The 25,805-nt window shown below is 45.1% G+C and overlaps 1 protein-coding gene across 7 annotated transcripts in view; it reads left to right on the forward strand.

Moving 5' to 3' along the window:
* Positions 1 to 3,124: 3,124 nt before the first annotated feature.
* The window catches only part of LOC109878425 (histone-lysine N-methyltransferase 2D-like), a 46,976-nt gene continuing 24,295 nt past the window's right edge, over positions 3,125 to 25,805 (forward strand). For 2 of the 7 annotated variants that reach the window (XM_031794606.1, XM_031794609.1), the window contains exons 1-28: positions 3,128 to 3,753; positions 6,072 to 6,148; positions 6,326 to 6,437; positions 6,887 to 7,098; positions 8,568 to 8,674; positions 8,928 to 9,090; positions 9,236 to 9,407; positions 9,759 to 9,873; positions 10,192 to 10,370; positions 10,617 to 11,116; positions 11,350 to 12,317; positions 12,496 to 12,627; positions 13,436 to 13,555; positions 13,702 to 13,806; positions 14,069 to 14,250; positions 14,667 to 14,831; positions 15,938 to 16,047; positions 16,134 to 16,181; positions 17,847 to 18,029; positions 18,332 to 18,511; positions 18,779 to 18,919; positions 21,678 to 21,808; positions 22,062 to 22,362; positions 22,506 to 22,682; positions 22,958 to 23,266; positions 23,473 to 23,597; positions 23,771 to 25,465; positions 25,599 to 25,766. In XM_031794606.1, the coding sequence (XP_031650466.1) occupies positions 6,100 to 6,148; positions 6,326 to 6,437; positions 6,887 to 7,098; positions 8,568 to 8,674; positions 8,928 to 9,090; positions 9,236 to 9,407; positions 9,759 to 9,873; positions 10,192 to 10,370; positions 10,617 to 11,116; positions 11,350 to 12,317; positions 12,496 to 12,627; positions 13,436 to 13,555; positions 13,702 to 13,806; positions 14,069 to 14,250; positions 14,667 to 14,831; positions 15,938 to 16,047; positions 16,134 to 16,181; positions 17,847 to 18,029; positions 18,332 to 18,511; positions 18,779 to 18,919; positions 21,678 to 21,808; positions 22,062 to 22,362; positions 22,506 to 22,682; positions 22,958 to 23,266; positions 23,473 to 23,597; positions 23,771 to 25,465; positions 25,599 to 25,766 (6,849 nt within the window). In that variant the 5' untranslated portion in view covers positions 3,128 to 3,753; positions 6,072 to 6,099. Of the gene's footprint in view, positions 3,754 to 5,311; positions 5,704 to 6,071; positions 6,149 to 6,325; positions 6,438 to 6,886; positions 7,099 to 8,567; positions 8,675 to 8,927; positions 9,091 to 9,235; positions 9,408 to 9,758; positions 9,874 to 10,191; positions 10,371 to 10,616; positions 11,117 to 11,349; positions 12,318 to 12,495; positions 12,628 to 13,435; positions 13,556 to 13,701; positions 13,807 to 14,068; positions 14,251 to 14,666; positions 14,832 to 15,937; positions 16,048 to 16,133; positions 16,182 to 17,846; positions 18,030 to 18,331; positions 18,512 to 18,778; positions 18,920 to 21,677; positions 21,809 to 22,061; positions 22,363 to 22,505; positions 22,683 to 22,957; positions 23,267 to 23,472; positions 23,598 to 23,770; positions 25,466 to 25,598; positions 25,767 to 25,805 lie in introns of those variants that run through there. The other 5 variants (XM_031794608.1, XM_031794612.1, XM_031794610.1 and 2 more) reach the window with 4 other exon arrangements.

The raw sequence follows: 25,805 nt of genomic DNA on the forward strand, positions 1-25,805 counted from the left end.
TGATTGTGTAAGGTAAACCCTGCTTGTGTTCCTGTTTTACATGTAGATTCTCTCCGTTAAATCCTTCTGTCTCTCCTAGGGTTTACAAATGACATTTACAGAAGATGTTAGAATATGTTTCATTGATGTTGTTCTGTACTTGAACTGTTCTTGTCTATTAATGTCCTGTATTATGTCATGTTTCATGTGGACCCCAAGAAGAGTAGGAGCGGCTTTCACAACAGCTAATGGGGATCCTAATAAAATACCAAAAAGACTACATGAAAAACTTGAGAAATCTGACCACGGCCTATAGTCATATTTGGAGCCTCCGAATTACAGTGGGAGCTGTCTTCTTGATGCATGTGTACTGTAGCAGAGCATGTGTACTGTAGCAGAGCATGTGTACTGTAACAGAGCATGTGTACTGTAACAGAGCATGTGTACTGTAGCAGAGCATGTGTACTGTAGCAGAGCATGTGTACTGTAGCAGAGCATGTGTACTGTAACAGAGCATGTGTACTGTAGCAGAGCATGTGTACTGTAACAGAGCATGTGTACTGTAGCAGAGCATGTGTACTGTAGCAGAGCATGTGTACTGTAGCAGAGCATGTGTACTGTAACAGAGCATGTGTACTGTAGCAGAGCATGTGTACTGTAGCAGAGCATGTGTACTGTAACAGAAAGGGTTAAAACTCAGACATCCAGCAGAACTGGTGGGCCAGTCTACAGTAGTTAATAAGAAACCCAGACTTAATATTCTTCCTTGCTGCCCGATCTCTCTGTGTTTATCTTAATCATGTTCTCCATCCTGGGCTCCTGAGTAATGGAATCTCTATGCTCTGATTTTCCAAGTATTTCAGTGTATTTGCAACATAGCTTGTTAATGGTGACCTGCCCTGTCATTGACACTTCCTTTCTGTTATTAACCTAAACGAACAATGCCTTGTCTCTGTTTTGTCACATTTATTTATCTTGAAACGTTCTCCTCTCAGCTCCTTTATCCTCAGATTTACACAGTGAGTACATCCTGTGATGTGTAATACAAGGTTATACACCCCCTTGTGGAGTAACTGACACCATACTTGTGGATTATATCTACTTTTGGGTCTTTGCAGCTATTGCTCTTATACCTGCCTGTGTAATAATGCAGTAAACAATAGTAACTAACAACACTTTATTGATGCTATTATTAACATAGAAATGTATATACAAATGTAGTAATGAATGCATAGTAATGAGTTATCCAGTCCAGGTAAGTGTTCCATCTTCCCATAGTACCTTCATTCTGGATACTCAATAGATCCTAGAAGAAGGAATAGCCTGATTGTTGAGAGAGGGAGACTATACTATATTCTATCAGCTCCACATTCAAAGATTACATTGAACCTGACCAGTGTTGTGTGCAGAATAGGATCATCAGGCACATTGGAGAAGAGCAGAATAATAGCAGTGGGTGGGGTACTTGAAATGTGTACAAAATCAAATAAATTAAAAATAAAAAGGAAACAAACTGAATGTCATTGTTCCAGTTAGCATTGTGTAGTAGACAACTCACAGCTGTGGAGGTATTCCATCCAGGAGATTATCCTTGAGATAGAAGGGGCAGATTAGAATGCACACACTCATCAAATCAGACCAACGGGAGAAGCCCAACAACATAATACCACCCACCTTTTACCATTGTTGACCAATCACAGCAGTGTCAGATTGTCAGAGAATCCCGACCAGTCCCTGCCCTCAAAAATCCAATCCAATCCTGCTAAAATTGAGTGGGAGTTGGGTAATCCTGTCAGGGCAACCAGTATCTTAATCGCCTATTTCGTTATGAAAACCAAACCAGCACAACCAATAATTTATGGTTAGTTAGTTCATAGCCAGAAAAACTATTCTTCTGATCTGGGAGAGATCTCTGAGAGCAGATATTTTAATAGAAAGTTGAACAGTCTGTACTGGTGTAGGCCTCATAAATATTGATTCAATGTGGACAGACAGATGGACAGACATGTTTTCATCAATTAAAAAATTGGGGTGAAATTCGGTATGGTGAACGGTTGTGAGACACGAACATGTTTTGGTCCTGGATGTGACAAAGTCAGGACTCAGGAGTGAATGTTGAGACATGTTTATTGTGTACAATGTTGCAAAACATTGTGCAACATTGCATTGTTTAATATGCATAATTTTTGCTCAACCAATGGATACTCTTACCCACAGAAATCCAACATACAGCAGTGTGAAGTGTCACGTATGAGTGTCATGATCAAGATATAGCATCAGGGCCTTGAATTTGATCCAAGCATTAATGCGCACATTCAGAAAAGAGGAATCAGAGATGCCTAATATCCTACCTAGAATTAGGCCTAAGTGCAACAATAACTAAATTGCCAGAAGAAGCATTTTGGACTGGAAAAAGACATTATTGGTCCAAGCATATAAATGATAGTCAAATGGGAGTTGCAGTGGTGTAGACCAAAGTGAGAGAGCACATGATCCTTCTAGAAACTCAACTGTACTAGGTGGATGTGGGCAGAATGAGGATTGATTCCTTTGAAAACATGCAAGATCAGTGGGACATACTGCCATGTTCTCAGATATGGGCATGGTAGTGCATAGCCAGGAGACAGGAGTCACCATGGAGCTGCATGCCATTATGGGCCAGTGCTATACAATGGGAAAGTAACATACTAGGACTATGGGAAGGGTGAAGGGGTCATTCAAGGCAAGAAGCCTACCTGTTCAACAGGAGAAGTAGGACTGAATCTGGGCATGTGTGAGAGAAAGAGGCAATTATAGCAATGAATATCATAACCTCTCGAATGTCACACGATAGCCAAAGTATCCTCCTAAAATCTAACATACAATAGAGGCATCCAAAGCCAATCATATTCCATTATTGTTTCATGCGCTCTTCTATACACAACGTGCATGGACATTGACGAGTCACAGTGTTGCCTTGTTAATGAATTTGCATTGGGCTCAGTCTGATGATCTAACATATGGTGTAAAAAATGATTCTCAAAATCTCGTCCTACAAGTTCAAAATCAGAATATGCTATCCACTAAAATATTATAACCCTGAAAAAGTTAAGATAGCTAACTAGTTCAGCTCAATGCCAATAAGATAACAACTTGGAGAGGCGCGTACAGAATGCTTCCTTGCAGACATGAGAAATGTTGTTGTTTTAGCGACTTGACGGAACATACACACCGACACACTAGTGGTGATCCGGACAGGAATAGCTCGCTAAAGTTAAGACGTTAGGTGTCGAAAACATTGTTTCAGATAATGTCTGAAAGTTTAACGTTAATAAATTGAGATATTACCCAATTTTGGGTCGAATATCGGATGCCAACTTAACGCAAGTCCGAACCAGTAAAATGCAGAGAAGCTAGTTAACTTGTGCCGTTAGTTAGACAGATAACGTTAGCTATCTAATTTAGTTACCATCAACTACTAAACATTGCCCTATGTTTCGGAACATTGGGCTGTCGATCGTGCATTTTTATGGAAGATTGGCTATAATTTTATATTCGTCGACCATTGCTTTTTGTTTAACAATTTTCACGGCGTGTTAGCAACTGGCCATCAACTCTTGTCTTTCGAGCTCCGTGGCTGGTTATGCCACACTCCGTGCACTTCCCCCACTCACCTCATTCCCCAGCCGGCAAGCCCGCTAAGTAAAATGAGGCAAGCATCAACCATTTAACTGTGTAGACTACTACAAATATGGATTGTTTGGATGTATGAGGACACAACCATCTCATTGTAAGGTGAGTCGTTTGGTTGAATAACATCACTAACGAACTTATTTGACGAATCAATTTCTCTGACCTTTAAGGCTAGCTAGGTTGTAGCTAGCTAACGTTAAGTTCGTTGATCAGGATGGCTAACGTCTAGCTAGCTAACGACACTAAGTTAACTAGCTACTCGCTAACACGAATTCATATAATAATTCACTCAAATTACATTAGCTAACGTAAATGTAAGCTACATATTTAGTTAAACTGAACACCCTTATTATTTCAACTGCGTAGCTAGCCAACTGAGTGAGTGCCTTAGTTGGCAGGCGACCTAACTATCTTGTTTCCTAGTTAGCTAACTAGCATGTAACTTCGCTAGCGAGTTTACCTAACGGTTAATGCCAACAAGCTTTTGAGGTTTTGGAGTTGCCGTTTTGGACGCATTGATTTGAGCTAGCTAGCAATCAAGTGGAGTTCTCTGGTTTATAAGTGTGTTGTCAGTGGCTTTCAGTTATGTGGTCTGAGTTTACAGTAATCATCATAGTGGTCGCTGATAGATTATAGCTAGTTATTGGGTTTGGTTACATGACGGATAACTACTAGCTAGTTACATGGCTGTGTAGTAACGTTAGGTAGCAGTGGAACATTGTACTGTAATAGTCTCCCTTCAGCGCAGGGGAAATGGACTAGTCCCCCAAACACATACGTTATATTCAGAGTTATTTCAATCACACAGCTAGTAACGTTAGCTATATGATTCAAACTATGTGCCAACTTTTGATGTTGATGTGTAAATCGCACTCTGCTCATTTTCATGGCAAGATGTGCAAATTGTGATCTGAACACAACCAATTGCATTGGAACATATTGTTACGCAAGTAACTGACCATGGATTGCTGTAAACACAGGTAGCCTATAACACTGGGATTTGTGAGTTTCTGCTTCAAGTCCCAAGTTAGTGACACATTTGTTGAATGGGATACGCCAAAGTAACCCTCCATGTGGCTACCCATTGTGCACTACACGCATACATTACATCATTAGGTGGAGGCGAGGTACATTTGATTTGTTGTTAGCTAGTGTTTCACACTTCACAGTAGAGGAGGTTTGTACAGATATTGTCTTCTCAGCTCTCATCCAATCCCCTGTTTTTCATTCATTTTAGGGTTAAGGTATAGCTATACACAACAATTAGTGTGGACCATTTGACATAAGACCACTTTGAAAACTGAAAACGTCAGGCAGATTTTGGAATAAACTGTTGTTGGGCTCATTCGGGCTGCAGCCATTACTGGAGGAGGTGGTATGGGCTCAATGCTTTCCTGAGTTTTACAGAAAGTTGTGTGGCTAGAACTGGTTTAAACGCTCACTAAATCTGTCATATTACTACATAGTTGGAAATTTAGTTTTTTTTTCATCGTTAACATATCACACATCGATTACTCATACAATTGTGGATTTTTTAAAATTATTAATGTACCTTTAGTCCGTATAATTTAGTCGGAACTATGCTGCACAGTGATAGGGTTTTAGCACGATTTTGACAGTTGCAACAGGAAGTAATGTACAAGGAAGTTGTATTTTCTTTGTGTATCTCGGTTTAGGGTTGTTTTATTTAAAGAAAACAACATTTCAGTTCCTATATTTTGTTATTTTTCCATACATGACTTATGTGGGTTTGGATTATGCATTTCTGGCAAAACAAAGATGGAAATGTCTTCAAACATGTATTATTTATTTAGTTAGCTAGTCACTTGACACGCTATTTTCATGCAGAGTTTGCGAATCCCGAGTAACGTTAGCGAGCTACTTTGTTAGCAAGAATGCTACCAGTTAACGACGTAGCTAACGTTAGCTAGCTTGCGGTTTCAACTAAATTGAGGACATAAACAGCCATATTCATTCATCTAGATTGGATCGCGGTTAATCAATTACGTGTTTCAAAATTATGCATTTAGTATCCCATGCATATAGCTAAAGGTTTGTATTAAATACGCTTCTTGCTAGCTATATTTATTATTTATACAGTTCTTGTGAATTTGTCACGTCTAAGGTTATACGCTAACGTTAGCCAAATCAGCTAGCTGACGTCGGCTATCTATTTTAATCTAGCAGTTATACTGCAGCAATGTGAAATATTGGGCTTTTGCTGGGCACAAAGGGAAATTGAGCCTCGCTGGATTTTGCGATTGGACGTCAGATAGCATAAATGTGACTACCGGTAGTTGTTATTTCCCGCGTACGACTGTGGTAAATAATGTGTGTATTTAATGTTTTTGTTGTTAATTTTGGTAAATTATGATGTGCCTTACCTCTAATATTATTCGGCATCTTTGTTTACGTTTCAGGCCTCTGTCAAGGAGATCAGGAGAGGGGATGGACGAGCAGAAATCAAACTGCGAAGAAAATGACTCTGAACCGACAGGTACAATAACATACCTGCTGTGGTGTCAGAAAAAAAGTAGTTGTTGCTAATTATAATAATTCTTTATTTTCAATTTGTTGCATGGATTTTCATACAGTAGCTTATTGGAATGTTCTTTAAAATTGAAGACAAATATAGGTTAAATTGGTAAAACATGTGGACTAATGCCTTTCCCAGCTGATGACAGCGCCCCTATGGAGCAGCCAATCCCCTCAGAGGGGGAGTCAGAGGCCCCTCTGGCTGCAGAGGACTCCTCTGAAACTGTAGCTGCCTCTTCCAGCACAGATGTGTAAGTCCCTTCTCAGATACCCTAACAAAGGCATAGTGCTAGAAAAAAATAGATTTCTTAGTCAACATTTCAAATGATAATTTTTGGCAATACCTATATGTTAACAAGTCATACCCATATAACATTCACCACAAAATATAGATTTTTCAAACAAACTTCCACTGACCTGCCTAGAGTTGCTAAATATCCTCAGATCATGAGGGCTGTAGTGCACTGCCCAGCATTACATGGGAGACATGCAGTTAGAGGTGTACTCCCAAATAGTCTTAGCTGGGTTTTATATTTTCTGTGTTTGTTCATGTTGGAGGAGTATAATGTATGGAGTATAATATGGAATAGAATTGAATTGAGTGCTTTAGTAATTTTACTACTTGATCCACAAGCTAGGCCTTATTTGGATCCATTTAACTGCATGCTGTCTGTCTAATTCTGAGTCTCTGCCTGCACAGGGAGAGCAGTGTAAGGGTCTGTGTTCTATGTAACTGTGTGGAGCGCAGCCTGCACGGACAACGGGAACTCAGACATTTTGGGCCATTTTCCTCCCGGCCCGCCCTGGAGCCCTCCGCTTCCTCACTGCCAGGGCCCGGGAACGATGACCTGTCTTCCATCGGATTCTCAGACTCCGACGCATCCTGTCTGGCAGCACTCTTTGATGACACAGGTGGGATGCTGCTGTTACTCTGTTATTATCGATACATAGTTACTTTAATAACTCTACCTACGTGTACATGTCCTCGCCAGACATCACCGGCAACAACGTTGCCTATGGGCACAAACCCACTGCCGCTGGACCAGACAGGACTAGCAAAAAGTGCACGGTTTTGTCTCGCCAGGGGTGATGGTCAGATTCGTGTTTAACGTCAAAGGAATGAGCGTTACACCGAGGCCTGTAATCTGGAGTGTGATCGATTTGGAGGTGGAGGGTCTGGGGCGGTGTGTCTCAGCATCATCGGACTGAGTTTGTTGTCATTGCAGGCAATCACAATGCTGTGCTTTACAGGGAAGACATCCTGCTCCCTCATGTGGTACCCTTCCTGCAGGCTCATCCTAACAAGACCCTCCAGCATGACAATGCCACCAGCCATACTGCTCGTTCTGTATGTGATTTCCTGCAAGGCAGGCATGTCAGTGTTCTGCCATGGCCAGCAAAGAGCCCGGATCTCAATCCCATTGAGCACGTCTGGGACCTGTTGGATCGGAGGGTGAGGGCTAGGGCCATTCCCCCCAGAAATGTCTGGGAGCTTGCAGGTGCCTTTGTGCAAGAACTGACAAATCTGGTGCAGTCCATGAGGAGGAGATGCACTGCAGTACTTAATGCAGCTGGTGGCCACACCAGATACTGACTGTTTACTTTTGATTTTGACCCCCGTTTGTTCAGGGACACATTATTCCATTTCTGTTAGTCACATGCCTGTGGAACTTGTTCAGTTTGTCTCAGTTGTTGAATGTTGTTATGTTTATACAAATATTTACACGTGTTAAGTTTGCTGAAAATAAACGCAGTTGACAGTGAGAGGACGTTTCTTTTTTTTCTTGAGTTTATTACCTCATTTACCTCGACTTACCGGTGCTCTCGCACATTGACTCTGTACCCCTGTACATAGCCTTGCTATTGTTATTTTACTGCTACTCTTGAATGATTTGTTACTTTCGTTTATTTTTTAAGGTATTTTTCTAAACTGCATTGTTGGTTAAGGGCTTGTAATTAAGCATTTCACTGTAAGGTTGTATTCGGTGCATGTGACAAATACAATTTGATTTCAAACATCTCATCACATTTTGATTTAGTTTTTTACTCGAGTTGCCTTCTTGGTCAGGTCTCCTTTGAGAAAGAGGTATTTTGACCTCATTGGGACTACCTGGTAAAATAAAGGTTAAATTAAAATACCTTATACCCACCGTTGATATTATACACAGTGTGCACCCTGCACAGTAAACCTATCCCAAAACCATATTGGAAAGGGTTTAATCAAAATTCTCTAGGCATTTGTTTTCGATCAAATCCCATTTCACCTCCCATTTTTGTTGTAGTTTTAAAGCAAATTGATTGATCCAGGAGAGATATAATCCTGATCAGAAGCGAGGAACCATACAGATGAGAAGTGTCTAATCGTGTGTTGTGGTGAACAGGGGGCTGCTGGGTGCATCACTGGTGTGCTGTGTGGTCAGAGGGAGTGAAGCAGGCTGAGGAGGAGCTGGAGAATGTGGACATGGCAGTCATCTCAGGGACACAGCGGGTAGGTTAAACAAATGACACCTCTTGATAGAAATCTGTGCAAGCTCTGAAGTCACAATTTGGCGATTGTTCTTGGAATAAACATGTAGGCACCCTAGAGTGGTACAGTTGAAGAACAAGATATATATATATATATGTATACACCATCTGGAAGTAATTGTTAAGAATTCTAATTCATTTCAATTGTGGGGTTCTGAAATTCTTCCTACTGGCACTGTCTGACCCGTAACCTTGTCTTTGAACCTTCCTTCTAGCTGTGTGAATATTGCAAGCGTCTGGGTGCTACCATCCGCTGCCATGCTGAGGGCTGCTCACGGTTCTACCACTTCCCCTGCTCTGCTGCCAGCGGCTCCTTCCAGTCCATGAAGCTCCTGGCTCTCCTCTGTCCAGAGCACGTGGACAAGGCTGAGGAGATGGGTAAGGACACCTCCCAATCTAGTTGAGGTCAAAGCCCAAACTCGATTATTAGGTTATGCTTTGTAACAGTGAGGTGTGTGTCCTCTGTGCTTTGTGTAACGATTTGGTCACTTGGTTTGCTAACTATGGTTTGTCTGCCCTCCAGCGGGTGAGGAGGCGTGGTGCGCTGTCTGTGATTCTGCTGGGGAGCTGCTGAACCTGCTGTTCTGTACAGGCTGTGGGCAGCACTACCACGCCTCCTGTCTGGAGATCAGTGCCACGCCCATACAGAGATCAGGGTGGCAGTGCCCGGAGTGTAAAGTGTGCCAGACATGCAGGTGAGTGTCTCTTTGCTGCCCAATCTCACATTACACATTTTTTGGTAATATTTTTGTTTAAAATGGGAAAAGCTCTAAATTTTTTACTTGTAAAATACATTTTTTGTTCACTGAATTGATGTGGGATTTGGGAGACTGTGAAGAGCTGTTCCTGAACACTATCTACCATGACCATCTACTACCACATGCTCTCAATCAGTAGGGGCAGGGGTTTCCCTAATCATGTGACATTACCAGGGGGAAAAAGTCTTGGCAGTTGTCAAAGTCTATTGGGTCTTAGAAACGAGGCATGTAGCTGTCATTGAATAGGTAGACTCTGGAGGGTAAAATTTGGGTTCTCACATTTTCCAGGCAACCAGGGGAAGACTCCATGATGTTAGTATGTGATGCCTGTGATAAGGGCTACCACACCTTCTGTCTCCAGCCAGCCATGACCTCTCTTCCCTCCGACACATGGAAGTGCAGAGTAAGACCATGTCTCACCTCCACTGACGATAGTCTCCTCTGTTAGGAAGGAAGGACAACGGTGCACTATAAAGGACTAGAAGTCCTTTCCCATATGTTGACCATGTCTCACTGTAAATGGTTCATGTTATTGCTTTGTTTTTGTTTTTTTAGAGGTTTTCAATGGAAACATTTGAATGACAATTACTTCTGTAAATTAAAATAAGGGTATGCAGAAATATAATATTTTTCCAGTATGTGATAAATTCTGAAAATGTAGCAGTTTGTGTTTCCTGTGTGAATTACTCATTTAATTTCCCCCATGTATTCCTCATATCAGAGGTGTCGGGTGTGTGTGGACTGTGGTGCTCATGGTCTGACGCTGCCCGGCTCAACCCACTGGTTTGACAACTATGCCGTGTGTGAGGGCTGCCAACGTACCCGCAGCTCTATGTGTGGTGTCTGCAGCAAAGCCTCGGAACCACCCGTCATGCTGCCGCGCTGCATCAACTGCCTCAGGTACGTCTCCTGCCCCCAGGTACGTCTCCTGCCCCCAGGTACGTTTCCTGCCCTCGGGTACGTCTCCTGGCCTCAGAATGATTCAATTGGCAAGTTAATAAACCTTTTTCATCAAGTTGTCACACTGTATTTGACAGTGACCCGGCCTATAGAGCAACAACAGACGTCGATAACTACCACTATTTATGTAGCATTTGGCCCACTCTAATTCATCCATTCTTGACCAATCCTCTGTCATCTCCCTAGGTGGGTTCACAGTGAATGCTCCTCTATATCAGAGCCACCTGAGGAAAAGTGTATCTGTTCGCTCTGCCGAGACAGAGAGCCTCTGGCAGACCCTGTCACACAGACAGACATGGTGGAAATGCAGATTACAGAGAAAGACCGGTCTGAGGTGACGATAGAAGGACAGACTGACACATTGGCTGAGATGACACTCCAGACAGAAGCAGCGGGTGAGGTGACGATAGAAGGACAGACTGACACATTGGCTGAGATGACACTCCAGACAGAAGTAGCGGGTGAGGTGACGATAGAAGGACAGACTGACACATTGGCTGAGATGACACTCCAGACAGAAGCAGCGGGTGAGGTGACGATAGAAGGACAGACTGACACATTGGCTGAGATGACACTCCAGACAGAAGCAGCGGGTGAGGTGACGATAGAAGGACAGATGGACGTGTCCAAGATGACCGGGGTACAGACGAAGACCAAGTCGGACGAGGAGGTGCCCATGGAGCTGGGTACGTTGACTGGACTGCTTTCTGTTGTCCTTGATAAAAGGGTCTACAGATATTGATAAAGGGTAGAGTTGACTGCTCCATCTCTGATAGAGCAAAATGATTAACTCTACCCTCGTTTATCCTATCTAAGCCACCCTGACTCAATGTCATTTCTGGGATGCACTAAAGAATGGTATAGATTCTGAGTGTATGGTGTTAGTGGTGTGATGAAGCTGATTTTGTCTTTTCAACAGGGACGGGGGCTGAAGTGGTAGAAACGACAGGGGTAGAGGAGGGGCCTCAGCTGGGAACGGAGGAAGTCCCTGCAGAACAGCCCATGGGCCAGGCTGAGGTTATAGAACAATGTGAAACAACAGAACAACAGGAGGCTTCTAGTTTACCTGTGGATGAGAGGCCAGAGAAGGCTCCTAGTCCGCCACCCCAACCCCAGGTCAGCCATGTCCTTGAGTCTCCGGAGTCACCAGAACAGCAACCGCCACAGTGGCCAGAGCCAGCAGCAGTAGTAGAGCTGGGCCCTGTGCACAGAAAGGAGAAGAATGGGGAGAACCAGGAAGTCAAACCCTCAACACAGCAGCAGACCAAACTGGAGGAGAAGAGAAGCAGTGAGGGCATGTCTACCACCTCGCCAGAGTCACCAGCCCCTCCCATCTCCACGCAAGAGGTGGAGCATGTTTCCGTGGACACAGATGAGGTGGGGCTAAAGGAGGAAGCCGCAAGGAACCCAAAGCAGGAGCGCTCAGGGTCTCCTCCTGCTCCACGTGCCGACACACAGGAGGCTGTTCCTACTGTGGACATGGAGGTCAGGGCTACTCACTCCGAGGAAGAGGAGGAGTTTGGAGAACAGGAGGAGCAGGGGAAGGATGCAGACAGAGAGGGTCATCATAGTCATCACAGAAGGGTCAAGATCAAGCAGGAACCCCAGGAGCAGAGGAAGCCTGATCAGCTCCTCTTGGATGAGATGTCCAATCAGAGCCATCCAAGTCACGGGGATGAGAGCAGTTCTGGCTTCCTGGGCTCCCCGACCGAAGGGGAGGCAGAGCCCGATGCACAGCTCTCCATGGAGCTCAGCCTCATACCCACCGAACGCTCGCGTTCCGACTCCCTGCTCACTGAGACAGACGATTCGCTGCCCTTTGACCCCCTCAAACCAGACGGGGAGAAGAAGAGGAGAGGCTCGCCGGGACGCTCCAGGGTCAAACAGGTAAGGTCCAGTAACAGGTCATAGACAGACTTTGGAATGAGTGTTAACTGCCATGGAGCAGAAGGCCATTTCACAGTGATAATGAGCTTCCAAAACTGTCTCTGCAAACGCTTCTGTGTTGGGTGATAGCTAGATTCAGTATGTGAGGTATTGGCATGGTTGGTGTTGGTCTTCTCAGGGGCGGGGCAGCAGCAGTTTCCCGGGGAAGCGGCGGCCTCGTGGTGGTGGTGGAGGCGGCGGCGGCGGTGGAAGGGGCCGGGGAGGTAGGAACCGCCTCAAAGCCATGGCCTCCTGCATCGACGCGTTCCTGGTGAGTTGAACTGACCGACGATACATAAACATTCAGACACTTTCATCCATCCATCATCCATCCATTCACTCACTCATTGGATTGTGTCATCAAATGTTGGCATTGAACTTTACAGTATATACAACCCACAGCAGCAATTTATCACAGAGATCTTGAATGTTTGGAGCTTGATCTCTGTCTAAAGTTCATTCGACACAAACCACTTGATTGGAACTTGACTTTATCAGAATGTGATACATTCTATGTATAATACTTTCCCAGTGGTGGAAAAAGTACCCAATTGTCATACTTAAGTAAAAGTAAAGATACCTTTTTGTACAAAAGGACTCAAGTAAAAGTGTAAGTCACCCAGTAAAATACTATTTGAGTAAAAGTATTTGGTTTTAAATATACTTAAGTATCAAAAGTAAAAGTATAAATAATTTCACATCTCTTATATTAAGCAAATCAGACGGCCGGATTTTCAGTTTGTTTTAACGGAAAGCAAGGGGCGCACTGCAACACTCAGACATCATTTACAAACAAAGCATTTCGTATTTATTGAGTCTGCCAGATCGGAGGCAGTAGGGATGACCAGGGATTTTCTCTTGATGAGTGCGTGAATTCTTGTCCTGCTAAGCATTCCAAATGTAACAAGTACTTTTGGGTGTCAGGGAAAATGTATGGAGTAAAAAGTACATTTATTTTCTTTAGGAATGTAGTGAAGTAAAAGTTGTCAAAAATACAAATAGTAAAGTACAGATAATACTTCAAAGGTAATTTTAAGTATTTTTACTAAAGTACTTTACACCACTGTTCCTTTCCCCAGCTGAGCATGACAGCAGCAGACACTGGACTCAGTAAAGAGGAGGAGGAGGGGGAGGAAGATGAGGCTATGCAGAACACAGTGGTGCTCTTCTCAAACACTGATAAATTTGTCCTGCTTCAGGTAATGGCTTCATGCTTTTCCGTTTGACATTTTCCAGTTACCCTGTGGCATTTACCATGTCAGATAGTCTTAGACATTTAAGAACCGTTGCTGTAATTCAGCTGACAGGGTTTTTTCTTCTCTCTCTCTCTTTCTCTCTCCAACAGGACATGTGTGTGGTGTGTGGCAGTTTTGGGAAAGGTGTGGAGGGGCAGCTTCTGGCGTGTGCTCAGTGTGCCCAGTGTTACCATCCATACTGTGTGAACAGCAAAGTAAGCATTCAACCTCTTTATTCTTTAGAACTTGTTATTTAAGCAGACGCATTCGCCACGGATAGTCTCCCTAATAATAAAACATGTCATTGTTATAGCACCTTTTGCATACCTATAGATGCTTTGCCACTATAAGAAATCAAAATCAAGGGTTCAAGTGTTGCAACAACACATCTGGCTTCCTGATGACATTTTCAGGAATGAAAAATGTAAATCTCTTTTTTATTTTCCACGCTATGCCCCTCTTGTCTCCCTCCTACAGATGACTAAGATGATGCTGCGTAAGGGCTGGCGTTGTCTGGAATGTATCGTGTGTGAGGTGTGTGGCAAAGCCTCAGACCCGGCCCGCTTGCTGCTCTGTGACGACTGTGACGTCAGTTACCACACCTACTGCCTGGACCCGCCCCTACACACTGTTCCCAAGGGCGGGTGGAAGTGCAAATGGTACAACTCTTTCATTCATTTAACCTTTATTCATGCAGGTTATTCTCATTGAAAAATAACATATATTTTACAAGAGACACCTGTTTGAGACGGCAGCCAACTCTCACCATCCATGACACTCCCTGTTCAGTCATTTTGGATCTGAAAAGGTACAGATGAAAATTAACTGAAATGGGGAGTCTGCATGATATGCATAAAAGTCCTGCTGCCAACAAACACTTGAAAGTTCAGTCCTCTGCCTCACTCTGTCCATAACATCCTCTTCCATCTCTAGATTTCACCTGAATTTTGACTTGTCAAAACCTGATGGCTCATTGGCCTATTTGCTATTGTCAATCAAATGTACTTGTACACCCCTTTTTTTTAAAGGTTGTTTTATGATTTATTGATTCATTAATTGGTTGTTCCCTGTTTAGGTGTGTGTCCTGTATGCAGTGTGGTGCCAGCAGCCCAGGGTTCCACTGTGAGTGGCAGAACAACTACACCCACTGTGGCCCCTGTGCCAGCCTGGTCACCTGCCCTGTCTGCAGGGAGAACTTCATGGAGGAGGAGCTGCTGCTGCAGTGCCAACACTGTGACAGGTGGGTACCACTCATTACAACTACACAAACATACATACAGTAGATATCTGAAAGATTGTTTCCAGTCTCGTACTTCTCATCTGTGGGTTGCGGCTGTTTACACAGAGTCCTGTGAATTCTCTCTGAACACTGCTTCAGGGAATACTTTTCTCGCTGCATGTAGTGCTGAAAGGTGCTGCCCCCCCCATGGACTCACACTGGTCCCTTATAGTGCTGGTGGCTTGTCAACCAGTACAGAGGGAAGATTAGGGTTCTGCCTGAACACTAGTTGGTATGGGCTGACACATTTTTAGTCTGACACATTTTTGCTGGTATCTTAACTCTCTTGGGAGAATTGTCCATTCTACCATCTCCAAATGTGAAAGCTCTGTTGCTTGGTGTGTCCTTCATATGTTGTACTTCTTTCATATTTAGTTTACTGACATGGCTATCAAGCCATTTTGCACCACACACTGTCCGTGTACATGCAGTTTCAATCACAGCAGATCCTAATGTTTCAACTATAAAGATCTCAGTATCAGAAGCAGATTGGTTTGGAAACAGTGTAATGTAACTGCTCTATCTCTGTTTACATTTTCCTCTGGTTAATTTGTTCCTTTTTATGAGAACAGTCTTTTAACCCAATGGTAAGTGCATTGACAAATGGCACATTTTGATCTCCTTCCATACCGGTCCTGTGGATATTTGCCCAGAAATTGCGCCCTCTTCTGGTTGTCTTGAGAACGTGACTTGTTGGTGCCTTTTCTCTGCTGCTCAGTGAAACTCACTTGCATTCCATCTGTTATTGGCCTGACAGATGTATTTTCACCAAAAAATGTTTATATTGCTGACAAAAGTACAGTACAAGCAGTCAAAGCCAACGGTTTCTCCCTACCATACAGACAGGCTGTATCTAGCAACTTGAAAGATAACAATGCATCCGGGAGAACCTTGTCGTACTTGTGCATCCTATTGTACCTCTTTTCGAAATCAATGATGTAGTCCGTTATTGCAATCCGGAATACCTCTAGTGTCACGGGCCGGCTCAAAGCCTTCTTGAAGTTTCAAACCATGCTAATGTTTTATCAGAATAAGAGCTCTTTCCTGCATTGTTTCTCTTCATGCAGGTGGGTGCACGCTGTGTGTGAGAGTCTGTACACTGAGGACGAGGTGGAGCAGGCCTCTGATGAGGGCTTTGCTTGCACATCCTGCACTCCCTACGTCCCCAAACCCATAGGCAAGTCTATCAACTTAAAACATATGAGTAGAAAAGGGGAACATTCAGTGACTTGTGGATTTCTCACATTGCTTCTCTGTCTGCAGTAACGGTGGATTCAACCTACATGACAGTCATGAAGATAAAAGAACCAGGTATGTTTTCGCCTCAGTTTGTAATTCAGGTAACGGAAACTCACTCACTTTTGTACATCACCTTGGTCCGTACAATTGACCTTATTTTAGCGCCCAGAAAACGTAATACATCCAGATCAACTGTAATGTCAATACCATTGTAAAGCACAATTTCTCCCCTTTCCAACAAAATCCATGCCGAGACCTCCTCTGCACGTTTCTGCATGATTCAAGAAGGCAATGAGCTCCGTCGGGTCTTTTTTTAAATGGCGGGTGGGGAAGCTAAACTAATGCGTGGTGGAGAGATGTTGTGTGGGGAAACTGCTTATGTTTCACTCCATCTGTCCTACTTATCACCTTTAAAATGTAAACTATATACACTATAAAGAGTTTATATAATGTGTCATTACATACCTATTTGAAGGTTTGTGTCAAATTTGAATCGTGTTTTTAGGGCGGTGTCAAAGTGATCTTCAGAAGTAAACAGCGGCTTTTGAGAGTCATGATCGCTTGCAGTGATGACGCAAAAAATGACTAGGTATCCCCCTGTCACGTAGAGTAGGCCAGATGGCTAAACAGGAAAACCTAACCTCTATCAAAATAAAAAGTTATTCTGTGAAAGTGTGTTTATTTACAAAGTGATTCCGGAACAAAAACAACAGTACTGCCATCAAACGTATACCTTATGTGACAGCTAAAAACAATGCTGCCCCATCCACAGCTCAATCCATAATGCCTCTCCATGAACTGAAAGAGAGGCTCCTTTTGTAGGGCTAGCCCCTCAGAACAACACTAATTAATTAAGCAATTACCTATACAAACCTACATTTTCCAGTTAACTAAACATACTAAAGTATATACATTGCAACACGTTTGTGAAACAATATCACGACTTAACATTTACAAAATTACATCACTACTGACAGTGTCTTTCAATATTCCCATTTACATTAATGAGCCATTTGGGACAGGCACTAGAAAGTCAGCCCAATTCCCTTAGCTCGGGTCCTTATCCAGCATACCCGGAAGCTACAGAGATGGAGACAGCGAGGAACAGAACAAACAAACGTGCTCATCCACAACATCGCTAAGTATAATAAATATTGCTTATATTAAACATGAACACTGACATAAGTGTGAAATGTATGTGCTTAGACAGAGAAGTTAACGTGTGTGTCGACCCACATTGTTAACTCATCTGATAACAGAGCAGGGGGGAGTGATGAATGTGTGCGTGGGTTAAAGTACCAGTGACGAACTTCTACCTCACACCCCCTTACCCCCGTCACTGTCCATGTCTTGTTTTTAAAGGATGAGTGCTACACCCGGTGGAGAGATTGTAAGACAGAAATAGTTGCTTTATGCGTGCTGTATGTTACGACACGTCACTATGTAACGGAGGGTCGGTTTTTTTCAGCTTTTCTCCAATACTATAGAGCCATTACCATGTCGATCAACGCTTGAATAGAAACCTAGTTCACACCCCCGATTTTGACGTCAACACAGTCACTACAGTCCCATTAGTTTTCTTTGCAGTCTCGTTTGAATGTCGCGGTTGCGCACATTTGTACGGAATGGGGTGAGTTTACGTTAATCTTACTTGCAATGACAACTTGGTATAGCATATTCACTGTTTGTATTGTTGCATATCACTCCATCTCCAAACACTTCCTCCTCCCTGTCTAGAGCCTCAGTTCTACCGGTTGGAGGGGGTGTGGCTGACCGAGACGGGCATGTCCCTACTGCGCAGGATTTCCATGTCTCCCCTACACAAGAGACGGCAGCGGCGCTCTCGCCTGGGCATGCTGTGTGGTGATGGAGGACCCGACAGCATGGAGCTAAAGGACGGGGACGGAGACGAAGGAAAAGGTGGGTGTTGCCATTTCTTTCTCCTCTTTCCATGATTTAACTGTCTGTGTGACGGGGGTTGTAAAGGAGAAGGATGAAGTCGGTTGCCCTTTGATACTGATCTATGGTCAGATTTGTATTTTTCCCCTAATGGATAAGAGTAGGGTTTGGTAAGCTAGCTGATCCCAGAACTGACCAACTTCTACCCACTATGTCTACTTGCTTTAACAGGTCTGCTTGGATACAGTACATCAGGCATGTATTTGACTACCCACCCTGCCTTACCCTCTGAATTGACATTTAATCCCGATCTGTTGTTCAAGGCTGTGGGGAGCCCATGGAGTGTGAGCCAGGAGTTCCTGGTGTAAAACAGGAGCCTTCAGGGAGCCCATACAGGGAGCTGGGAGCAGAGGGAGGTGCTGAGGGTATGGAGGAAGGCCTCCTCAAAGGAGTAGAGGAGACGGACGAGGGAAAGAAGAGGAAGAGGAAACCCTACAGACCAGGTCAGAGGTCAACTCTTATTAAACATCTTGCGTAAAATAGTATTTGTTTTCTTTGATTTGCTTGATTTGAGTTTGCCTGGTGCAATGAAACTAATGAAACGTCCTGAAAGTGCAGGTCTGGCACTCCACGTATTTGAAAGAAACCAGCTACTATTAGAGCCCAGGTCTGTCCAACAGACCCCTGTAGTGAGAGGATATCATTTGTCACTGCTCTATGATGGTCACATTCAAGCCAACTGCAATTCAACGTTTTGAAATTGACTGCAGGGATCGGTGGCTTCATGGTGCGTCAGAGAAAGTGTCACACACGGATGAAGAAGGGTCTGTTCCCCCATCTGTCTCATCTGGCTGGAGACGGAACTGTTACGACAGCCAGACCGACAAGAGAGAAGCCCGCCCTAGAGGAAGGCAAGTTACAGTTACAGGAGCCATCTAAGTCAGAACATTTCAGTGTTTGACCACTTATCTGTTAGAGGTCAAATTCTAATTTCTTCAAGGAATATGACGACCACTGTGGAAATTTGACGACCACTGTGGAAATAAGTGTTTTCATTCATGTGTTTTAATGTGTCATCCTCCGGGATTTAAATGTTTATCGTGTGGATGTATGATTTATTTGTAATTAATGTTCCCTCTAAGCTGAGCGCGGTAGCCCTGAGACTGCCACTCAGAAATATCAGCCCACAGAGAGAAGCATGAGATTCAACTTCACTCAACTTTCTAGAGCAGTGGTCACCAACGGGTCAATTCCAGCCGACTGGTCGCTCTCCAAGGCATTCCTAGTTGATCTCCAAATATTTCTGTTAAAAAAGCAACGATAAAGCCATGTTATTTTTTGTTTTATTCATCTGTCTGGCAGTAGGTGCACCTGATTCAGCTGCCCTGCGCACCGGGTCAGCCAACGGTTGCCTTTTTCAACCATTTCATGTGTCTGAAGGTACAAACTCTGCCTTCCTGGTGGGCGCAGATATCAAATCAGGTGCACTATAGGCCTAACGCTGGCCAATCAGATGTCTCAGATGACCGTGTCTTCAGTAACTTAGCAGGCATTAAGAAAAAGCTACCGCAAAGTTGATACTTGTGAGATTTCTAAACGTTTAAAACAAGACTAGAGAGAGACTGTCAACGAATACAGTAAAGAGCTGCTGTTTTTATGACTGAGTTCATGTTTAAGTTCTTACTCAGCACTATCAACACTTTGTATTCAACACTTTGTATTCAACACTTTTATAAGACATAAAATGTGTGTTCTTCCTATTTCCACACAGCGCTACAACAAGCACTGCAGCAGTAATGAATGAGTAAGAAAGACTATCTTTAGGCTAGCGTTGATGTTATTATTACCGGCTTGGGTCTTTTTTAATATCGAGGAATAATATGTATCTGTTCATAGGAGTAACAACATGAATTTGTGCAAGAGGCAGAAATAATGCGTTGCGACTCGAGTTTGGCCATCAGCTGGAAGACCGTCCCTTTTTGGTCAGTGGAGGAAATGGAGACTGGAGGGATGTTGACAGGTGGACCCTCGGTCTGCTGCTCTCTCCCTCCGCTGAGACTGAACATCAGATACAGGCACCATCAGCCCAGTAAAATAAAAAGCAAATTATTTAAATGTATACTCACTCAGCTGTGCCTCACCAGTAATACAACAACGAATCTATTACCGGTGTGATCATATAGCCTACCTTAAATGTAGAAATATAATTTATAAAACATTCCTGAACAGCAATGTATTGGCAGGGTAATTCAAGCAAAGCCAATATATGGTGATAATGTATTGGGCCTATAGCTTACTGCACAAACCTAATTTCTACAGTACTGTTTTTAATTGGTTAATGTTGCATAGGCTTACATTTTGTGATCTTGACTCAAAAAATGTTGGTGACCACTGTTCTAGAGTTTTCACTGTTAACACTATCAACGTTTCTCTTTACTGAGGCAATTGTGACACGCAATATTAGCCACATTCAATACAACATACCGAAATACAACGAACTATGCAAGTAGGATTCTATCTCATTGACTCGCACTACTCAGCCCGTACTCTAAACAGACCCGTGTGGGATAAACAATCAGAGCTGCAGTTGACCTATATGCAAATAGTCCATTGCCATATATGGATTTGTGCCATTTATTTTGAACTGGACTATGTTTACAGCATGAGCGGTTGTGAGTAGATGTCTTGTTTTGAGTGATACTGCATGTAGCCACGTGTGCACATTTTGTTCATATCCTTTGCTAGTTGGTGAGTCATTAGCCCAGTTATAGATCATTTGTAGTCAGCAATAGGAGTGATTTGTTTCCTACAAGAGCACAAAACGTGGACATCTTTGAAAAGCAAGTTAGGTAAAGATAAAAAAATGTGGTCTTCAAGGGGCAGTGTTGTATTTTGAGACGGGCTTGAATAAGTAGCCAATACGCAGAGGGTAGCATAATTGGTCTGATTCTCTGTGGTATTGGAATAATAATTCATTTTATTTTGTAAAGTGGTTTCTTGAATCAAACCACACATTTTCAGTCACCTCCTTTTAATTTTTATGTTTATATACCTTTATTTAACTAGGCAAGTCAGTTCAGAACAAATTCTTATTTTCAATGACGGCCTAGGAACAGTGGGTTAACTGCCTTGTTCAGGGGCAGAACGTCCGATTTTTACCTTGTCAGCTCCGAGATTCGATCTTGCAACCTTTCGGTTACAGGTCCAACGCTCTAACGGCTACCTGCCGCTCCGTCTTTGTCTGAAGGACAAGTGGATTAACAGGTTCATGTCAAGCCCTGCATGTTTTGTTTTTTTGGCTGTAGGCTGAATGATAGAACAGCTATTTCCATGTTAAAATGTGATGGGATGCATTTTCTCCATGTTGTTGATGGTAGGCTGCTCTGGTAGTCCCACATTATGATCAAATAGCCACAGTAGCCTACTTGGCCACTGTTAAAACTGTAACTTAAAGTAGGTACAGCCTTAACATTCACAGTAAATGCACACTGAAAGTTGCACATAATTTTCACAATGTTCAAATTTCTGCTCAGCAAACCAGAAATTTGCTCAGTGCCAAAACAAATTGTATGAAACATTGTTTCTAACCCAAAATAAAATTGAATAAGATTCAGTTCAAAATTGTCATTCTGAACATCTGAATTGACACCGGGTTGTGTTCATTGACAGGGCCTCACCCAGACACACCTACAGATGGTGCCCCGGAGACTAAGCCAGCCGAGGGAGAAGGGGAGCAGGCCAAGAAACGACGAGGCAGGAAGAAGAGCAAACTGGAGGACATGTTCCCAGCGTACCTGCAGGTACCTTCTCGCTCACCACTTCTCACCATGGGCTATTCTAAGGCATTCATATGGCAACCTAAAGGACCAGTTTCCCCGATACAAATTTAGCTTAATGGACTACAAAGCGTGCTCAATTGAGATTCTCGATTGTTGCTTCTTAGTCCAAGGCTAGACTTAATCTGTGTCTGGGAAACCAGCCCATAGTGTCTAGTGACCATTCAACTCCATATAGGCTAACATCATCATTCTCTCTCTGTCTATGTGTGTGTAGGAGGCATTCTTTGGTAAACAACTGATGGACCTGAGTAAAAAGGCTCTCCTGGTTACCCCAGGACAGAGGCATCATGGGGCCATGGGTCTCCTACGTCCTCCACTGCCTCATGCACAGGGGGCCAGACCCACCGCTCCTGACACAGTGGAGGTCCGGGATCGAGCGATGGGGGCTGGGATGCACCTGAAGCAGGAGGGGGGTGAGGGATCACAGGCTCAGGTCGAGGGATCAGTGTTGTCTTCAGCTGTCAAAGATCAGGGCTCAACGGATCCTCAAGGCTCCGAAAAGGAGAAAAATGAAGGTAAGATATCATAGATGCTAAAATGTTGCCAATTGTAATAAAATTGACACTTCAAAACTTTATTTTCTACTAACTTACAGGAATTGTGTTTTGACATGCTATCAATTTGGTCTTGGTGGATGTTTTTGCCCACTGTCCTACAGGACTTCCTGAGGGCATGGAGAGTCAGGACTCTGAGCAGTTCTTCAGGAAGGTCCTGGGGTCATCAGAGGGAGTGTCTTTAGGAGGGTCCCTACAGAGCAGCATGAGGCCCATCCTAGAGGGAGGAAAGGGGGAGATGAACTGCAGCAGTCTGCCACAGAGGAGCCTTCTCACAGGTAGTGAGTGGTACAGACCTGAGCGCTGCTAGGGGGAATCGATACCCTTTCACACTATCATACCTAGAGAGCGCACTTTTAGAGGAAGTAGAAATGAGTGTGATGTTGAACTTAGACATCTGACTTAGAGAAAGGACTAGAAAAGGGGAACAGTGTGATGCTATATGGAGCAATAGTTTGTTGTTGTAAAGGACCCTTTATGTTCAGGAACCGCTCATGGCCGTTCAAAGGTCATGGTAAAACAGGACATGTCTTTCATACAAACTGATCTCTTTCAGTATCCCTGCCCTCTGCTGGTATGATGGACTCCTTCCCTGGACTTTCTCAGTCTCCCTTCTTTGACATGCGGGAAAGGGGTGGCCTGTTCAGTCCAGATGGCGGAGAGGAGAGCCCGTGGGCCAACCCCTCCACCCCAGCCACCCCCTCCACCCCTCCTACCCCAACCGAGGCAGATGGAGACGGGCTGTCCTATAACCAGCGCAGCCTCCAGCGCTGGGAGAAGGACGAGGAGCTAGGAGAGATGTCCACCATCTCCCCTGTACTCTACGCAAACACAAACTTCCCCACTCTCAGACGGGACTACCCAGGTGAGTTAAGAGTAAAGATAAGACTATGAAAACGTGGAATATTCTAGTTTTTATGTATTTGTTTGCTCTTAATGAGATGGTGCTTCCAGAGTTCTAATGGAACAAACTTTTGTTACTTCTGAAAATGAACCAAATATCAAATGTTTTCACTTCAGTTGACTGGAATAGAAATAATGTAAGTTGTGATCTTCTCTCCTCTCTGACAGACTGGTCCAGTCGCTGTAAACAGATCATGAAGATCTGGAGGAAGATTTCAGCTGCTGACAAGGTTCCTTTCCTGCAAAAGGCCAAAGACAATCGAGCGGCTCAGCGGATTAACAAGGCACAGAAGGTGAAAGTTTAGGCCAGAGCATTGATTCATAGGGCCAGCTTCGTTGACCCAGATCAACCCCACTCCTAAACTAAGTCCACTTGAAGTCTTAATCTTCAGGAAACCAGCCCAAAGCATAAGGTTCTCACTGTATGCAACCTCATTCTCTCCAACTGTCTCTTCTCATTCCACAGCAGGCAGAGAGCCAGGTGTGTCGGCCTATCAAGACCGAGGGGGGTGGTGGTGTTCGGGTCAAAGGTGAACGTCCCAATCTGCATCTCCAGATCCCCCCGCCCTCAGGTTCTGTCTCCACCTCCTCCCAACCCAGCTCGGCGGAGAGCCCCTTCCCTTTCCACCCTGACTCGGGATCCTCTTCCACCTTCTTCCCTGACGGTCCTGTCAAGACCCCGGGCTCGGCATCGGCAGATATGCGGACAGATCCCTTTGCCAAGCTGCCTCCCCAGTCACCCCACCCCTGCACCCCATACTCCTCCCACCAGGCCGCCTCCAGCCCCATGCAGGGCCAGGCCTCTTCCTCAGGTTACCCCCACCCCGGGCCACAGGCCCCTCAGGGACACCCGGCTAGCCTTGGCCCCTTCGACATGCAGCCAGGGAATCCCCGGCGGGCTCAGCAGGTCGACCCCTTCTTCAGGCCGCAGCAACAGCAGATCCAGGGTCACCTGCCCCAGTCACAGCAGGGCTCTCAGGAGCACTTAGGCCCCCCAGAAAGCCCTCGGTCCAGGGGTGGAGGGCCCGGGGACTCTCCTCTCTTCTCCCCGCCCCACACCACCCACTATGGAGACCCGTTCCGAGGCCAGCAGCAGGGGATGGGGCGTCCAGAATACGGTTCCTCCCCCTCCCAGGTGTCCTCGCCTTCTGGGATGGGACATGGGCAGTACAGGGCTGATATGAGCGGGGGACCCTCTCCCCGCTCCTCCTCCACGGGACGTCAGGACCTGAGTAACACGGGCTCCCCTGCAGGGATGCTGGACTCTGGGGATGGCTTGTTCAAGGCTCCCATGACACCACGGATGCACCAAGGAGAGAGTGGGGTGGTACTCCATCCCGGAGCCTCACCCAACCACCCCTCTGAGGGCTACCGCCAGTCCACTTCCACCCCGTTCCAGGACCCCTATGCCCAGCCTCCCCTCACCCCAAGGCCCCAGTCTGGGGACAGCTGCTCCCCCCTCCCCCAGCAGAGGCACCCCCAGACTCAGCAGGAGTCCTGCCCCAGGGTCCCCTCCAGCCCCCAGTCCCAGGGCAGCTCCCTCTCCCCCCTCACTCCTGGAGCCCCCTCCAACGACGCATTCTCTGTCCAGTCCCCAGCTTCCACCTCCCGCTTCCAGTCCCCTGACCCCTACTCCCGCCCCCCCTCACGCCCTCAGTCCAGGGACCCCTTCGCTGCTCTGCACAAGCCCCCCCGGCCCACCTCTGCTGCTCCCGAGGGCACCCCCAGCTTCAGAGGCTCACCTCACCCCAACCAGCCTCCCTCACTCCCCCCGTCGTCCACCCCTGTGGGGGACCCTCTCTCTGGGAAACCCTCTGGGCCGCACGGGTTCAGCCGGGGCCCCAACATAGCCTACCAAATGGCCCAGCAGCAGCAACAACAACAACTCCTCCAACAACATCAACAGCAACAACAACTCCTCCAACAACAGCAACAACTACAACAACAACAGCAACAACTCCAGCAACAACAGACTCAGACTATAGGTGCTGACTTCCACTCCAGGATGCCCCTCCAGCAGAACCCCACAGCCCCCCGCCCCCCGGAGGCACCTCACCCCCTGGGGGCTATGCCCGGTGCCCAGGAGATGCCCGACATGTCAGCAGTTCAGGATCCTTCACTACTGGGCCTCAGCCCCTCTGAGTTGGAGAAGCACAGACAGGTACATGTTCTATTTGATGAGGATCTTTTATTCCACCAGAGGGCTTCTGAATCCTTCAACATCTACAGGTAAATATTTGTCATTTTTTTGTCCTGACGACCTCTGGCCTGTATTTCTTATTTTCCTCTGATAGCGACAGAAACTGAGGGAGTTTTTGATCCGGCAGCAGATGCAGCGAAACTCAATCCGTCAGGAGAAAGAGGCTGCAGCAACCAGCAGTGCTGCCACCGGTTGGCCTGGAGGAGACATGGCAGCATATCAGCAAGACAAAGCCCACCGTGCTCCACCACCCTACCCACAGGTACACTGTTATGTCAACCAATGTCTGAAATCAACTTGG

Source organism: Oncorhynchus kisutch, linkage group LG17 (genome assembly GCF_002021735.2).
Source record: "Oncorhynchus kisutch isolate 150728-3 linkage group LG17, Okis_V2, whole genome shotgun sequence".
Taxonomy (NCBI): domain Eukaryota; kingdom Metazoa; phylum Chordata; class Actinopteri; order Salmoniformes; family Salmonidae; genus Oncorhynchus; species Oncorhynchus kisutch.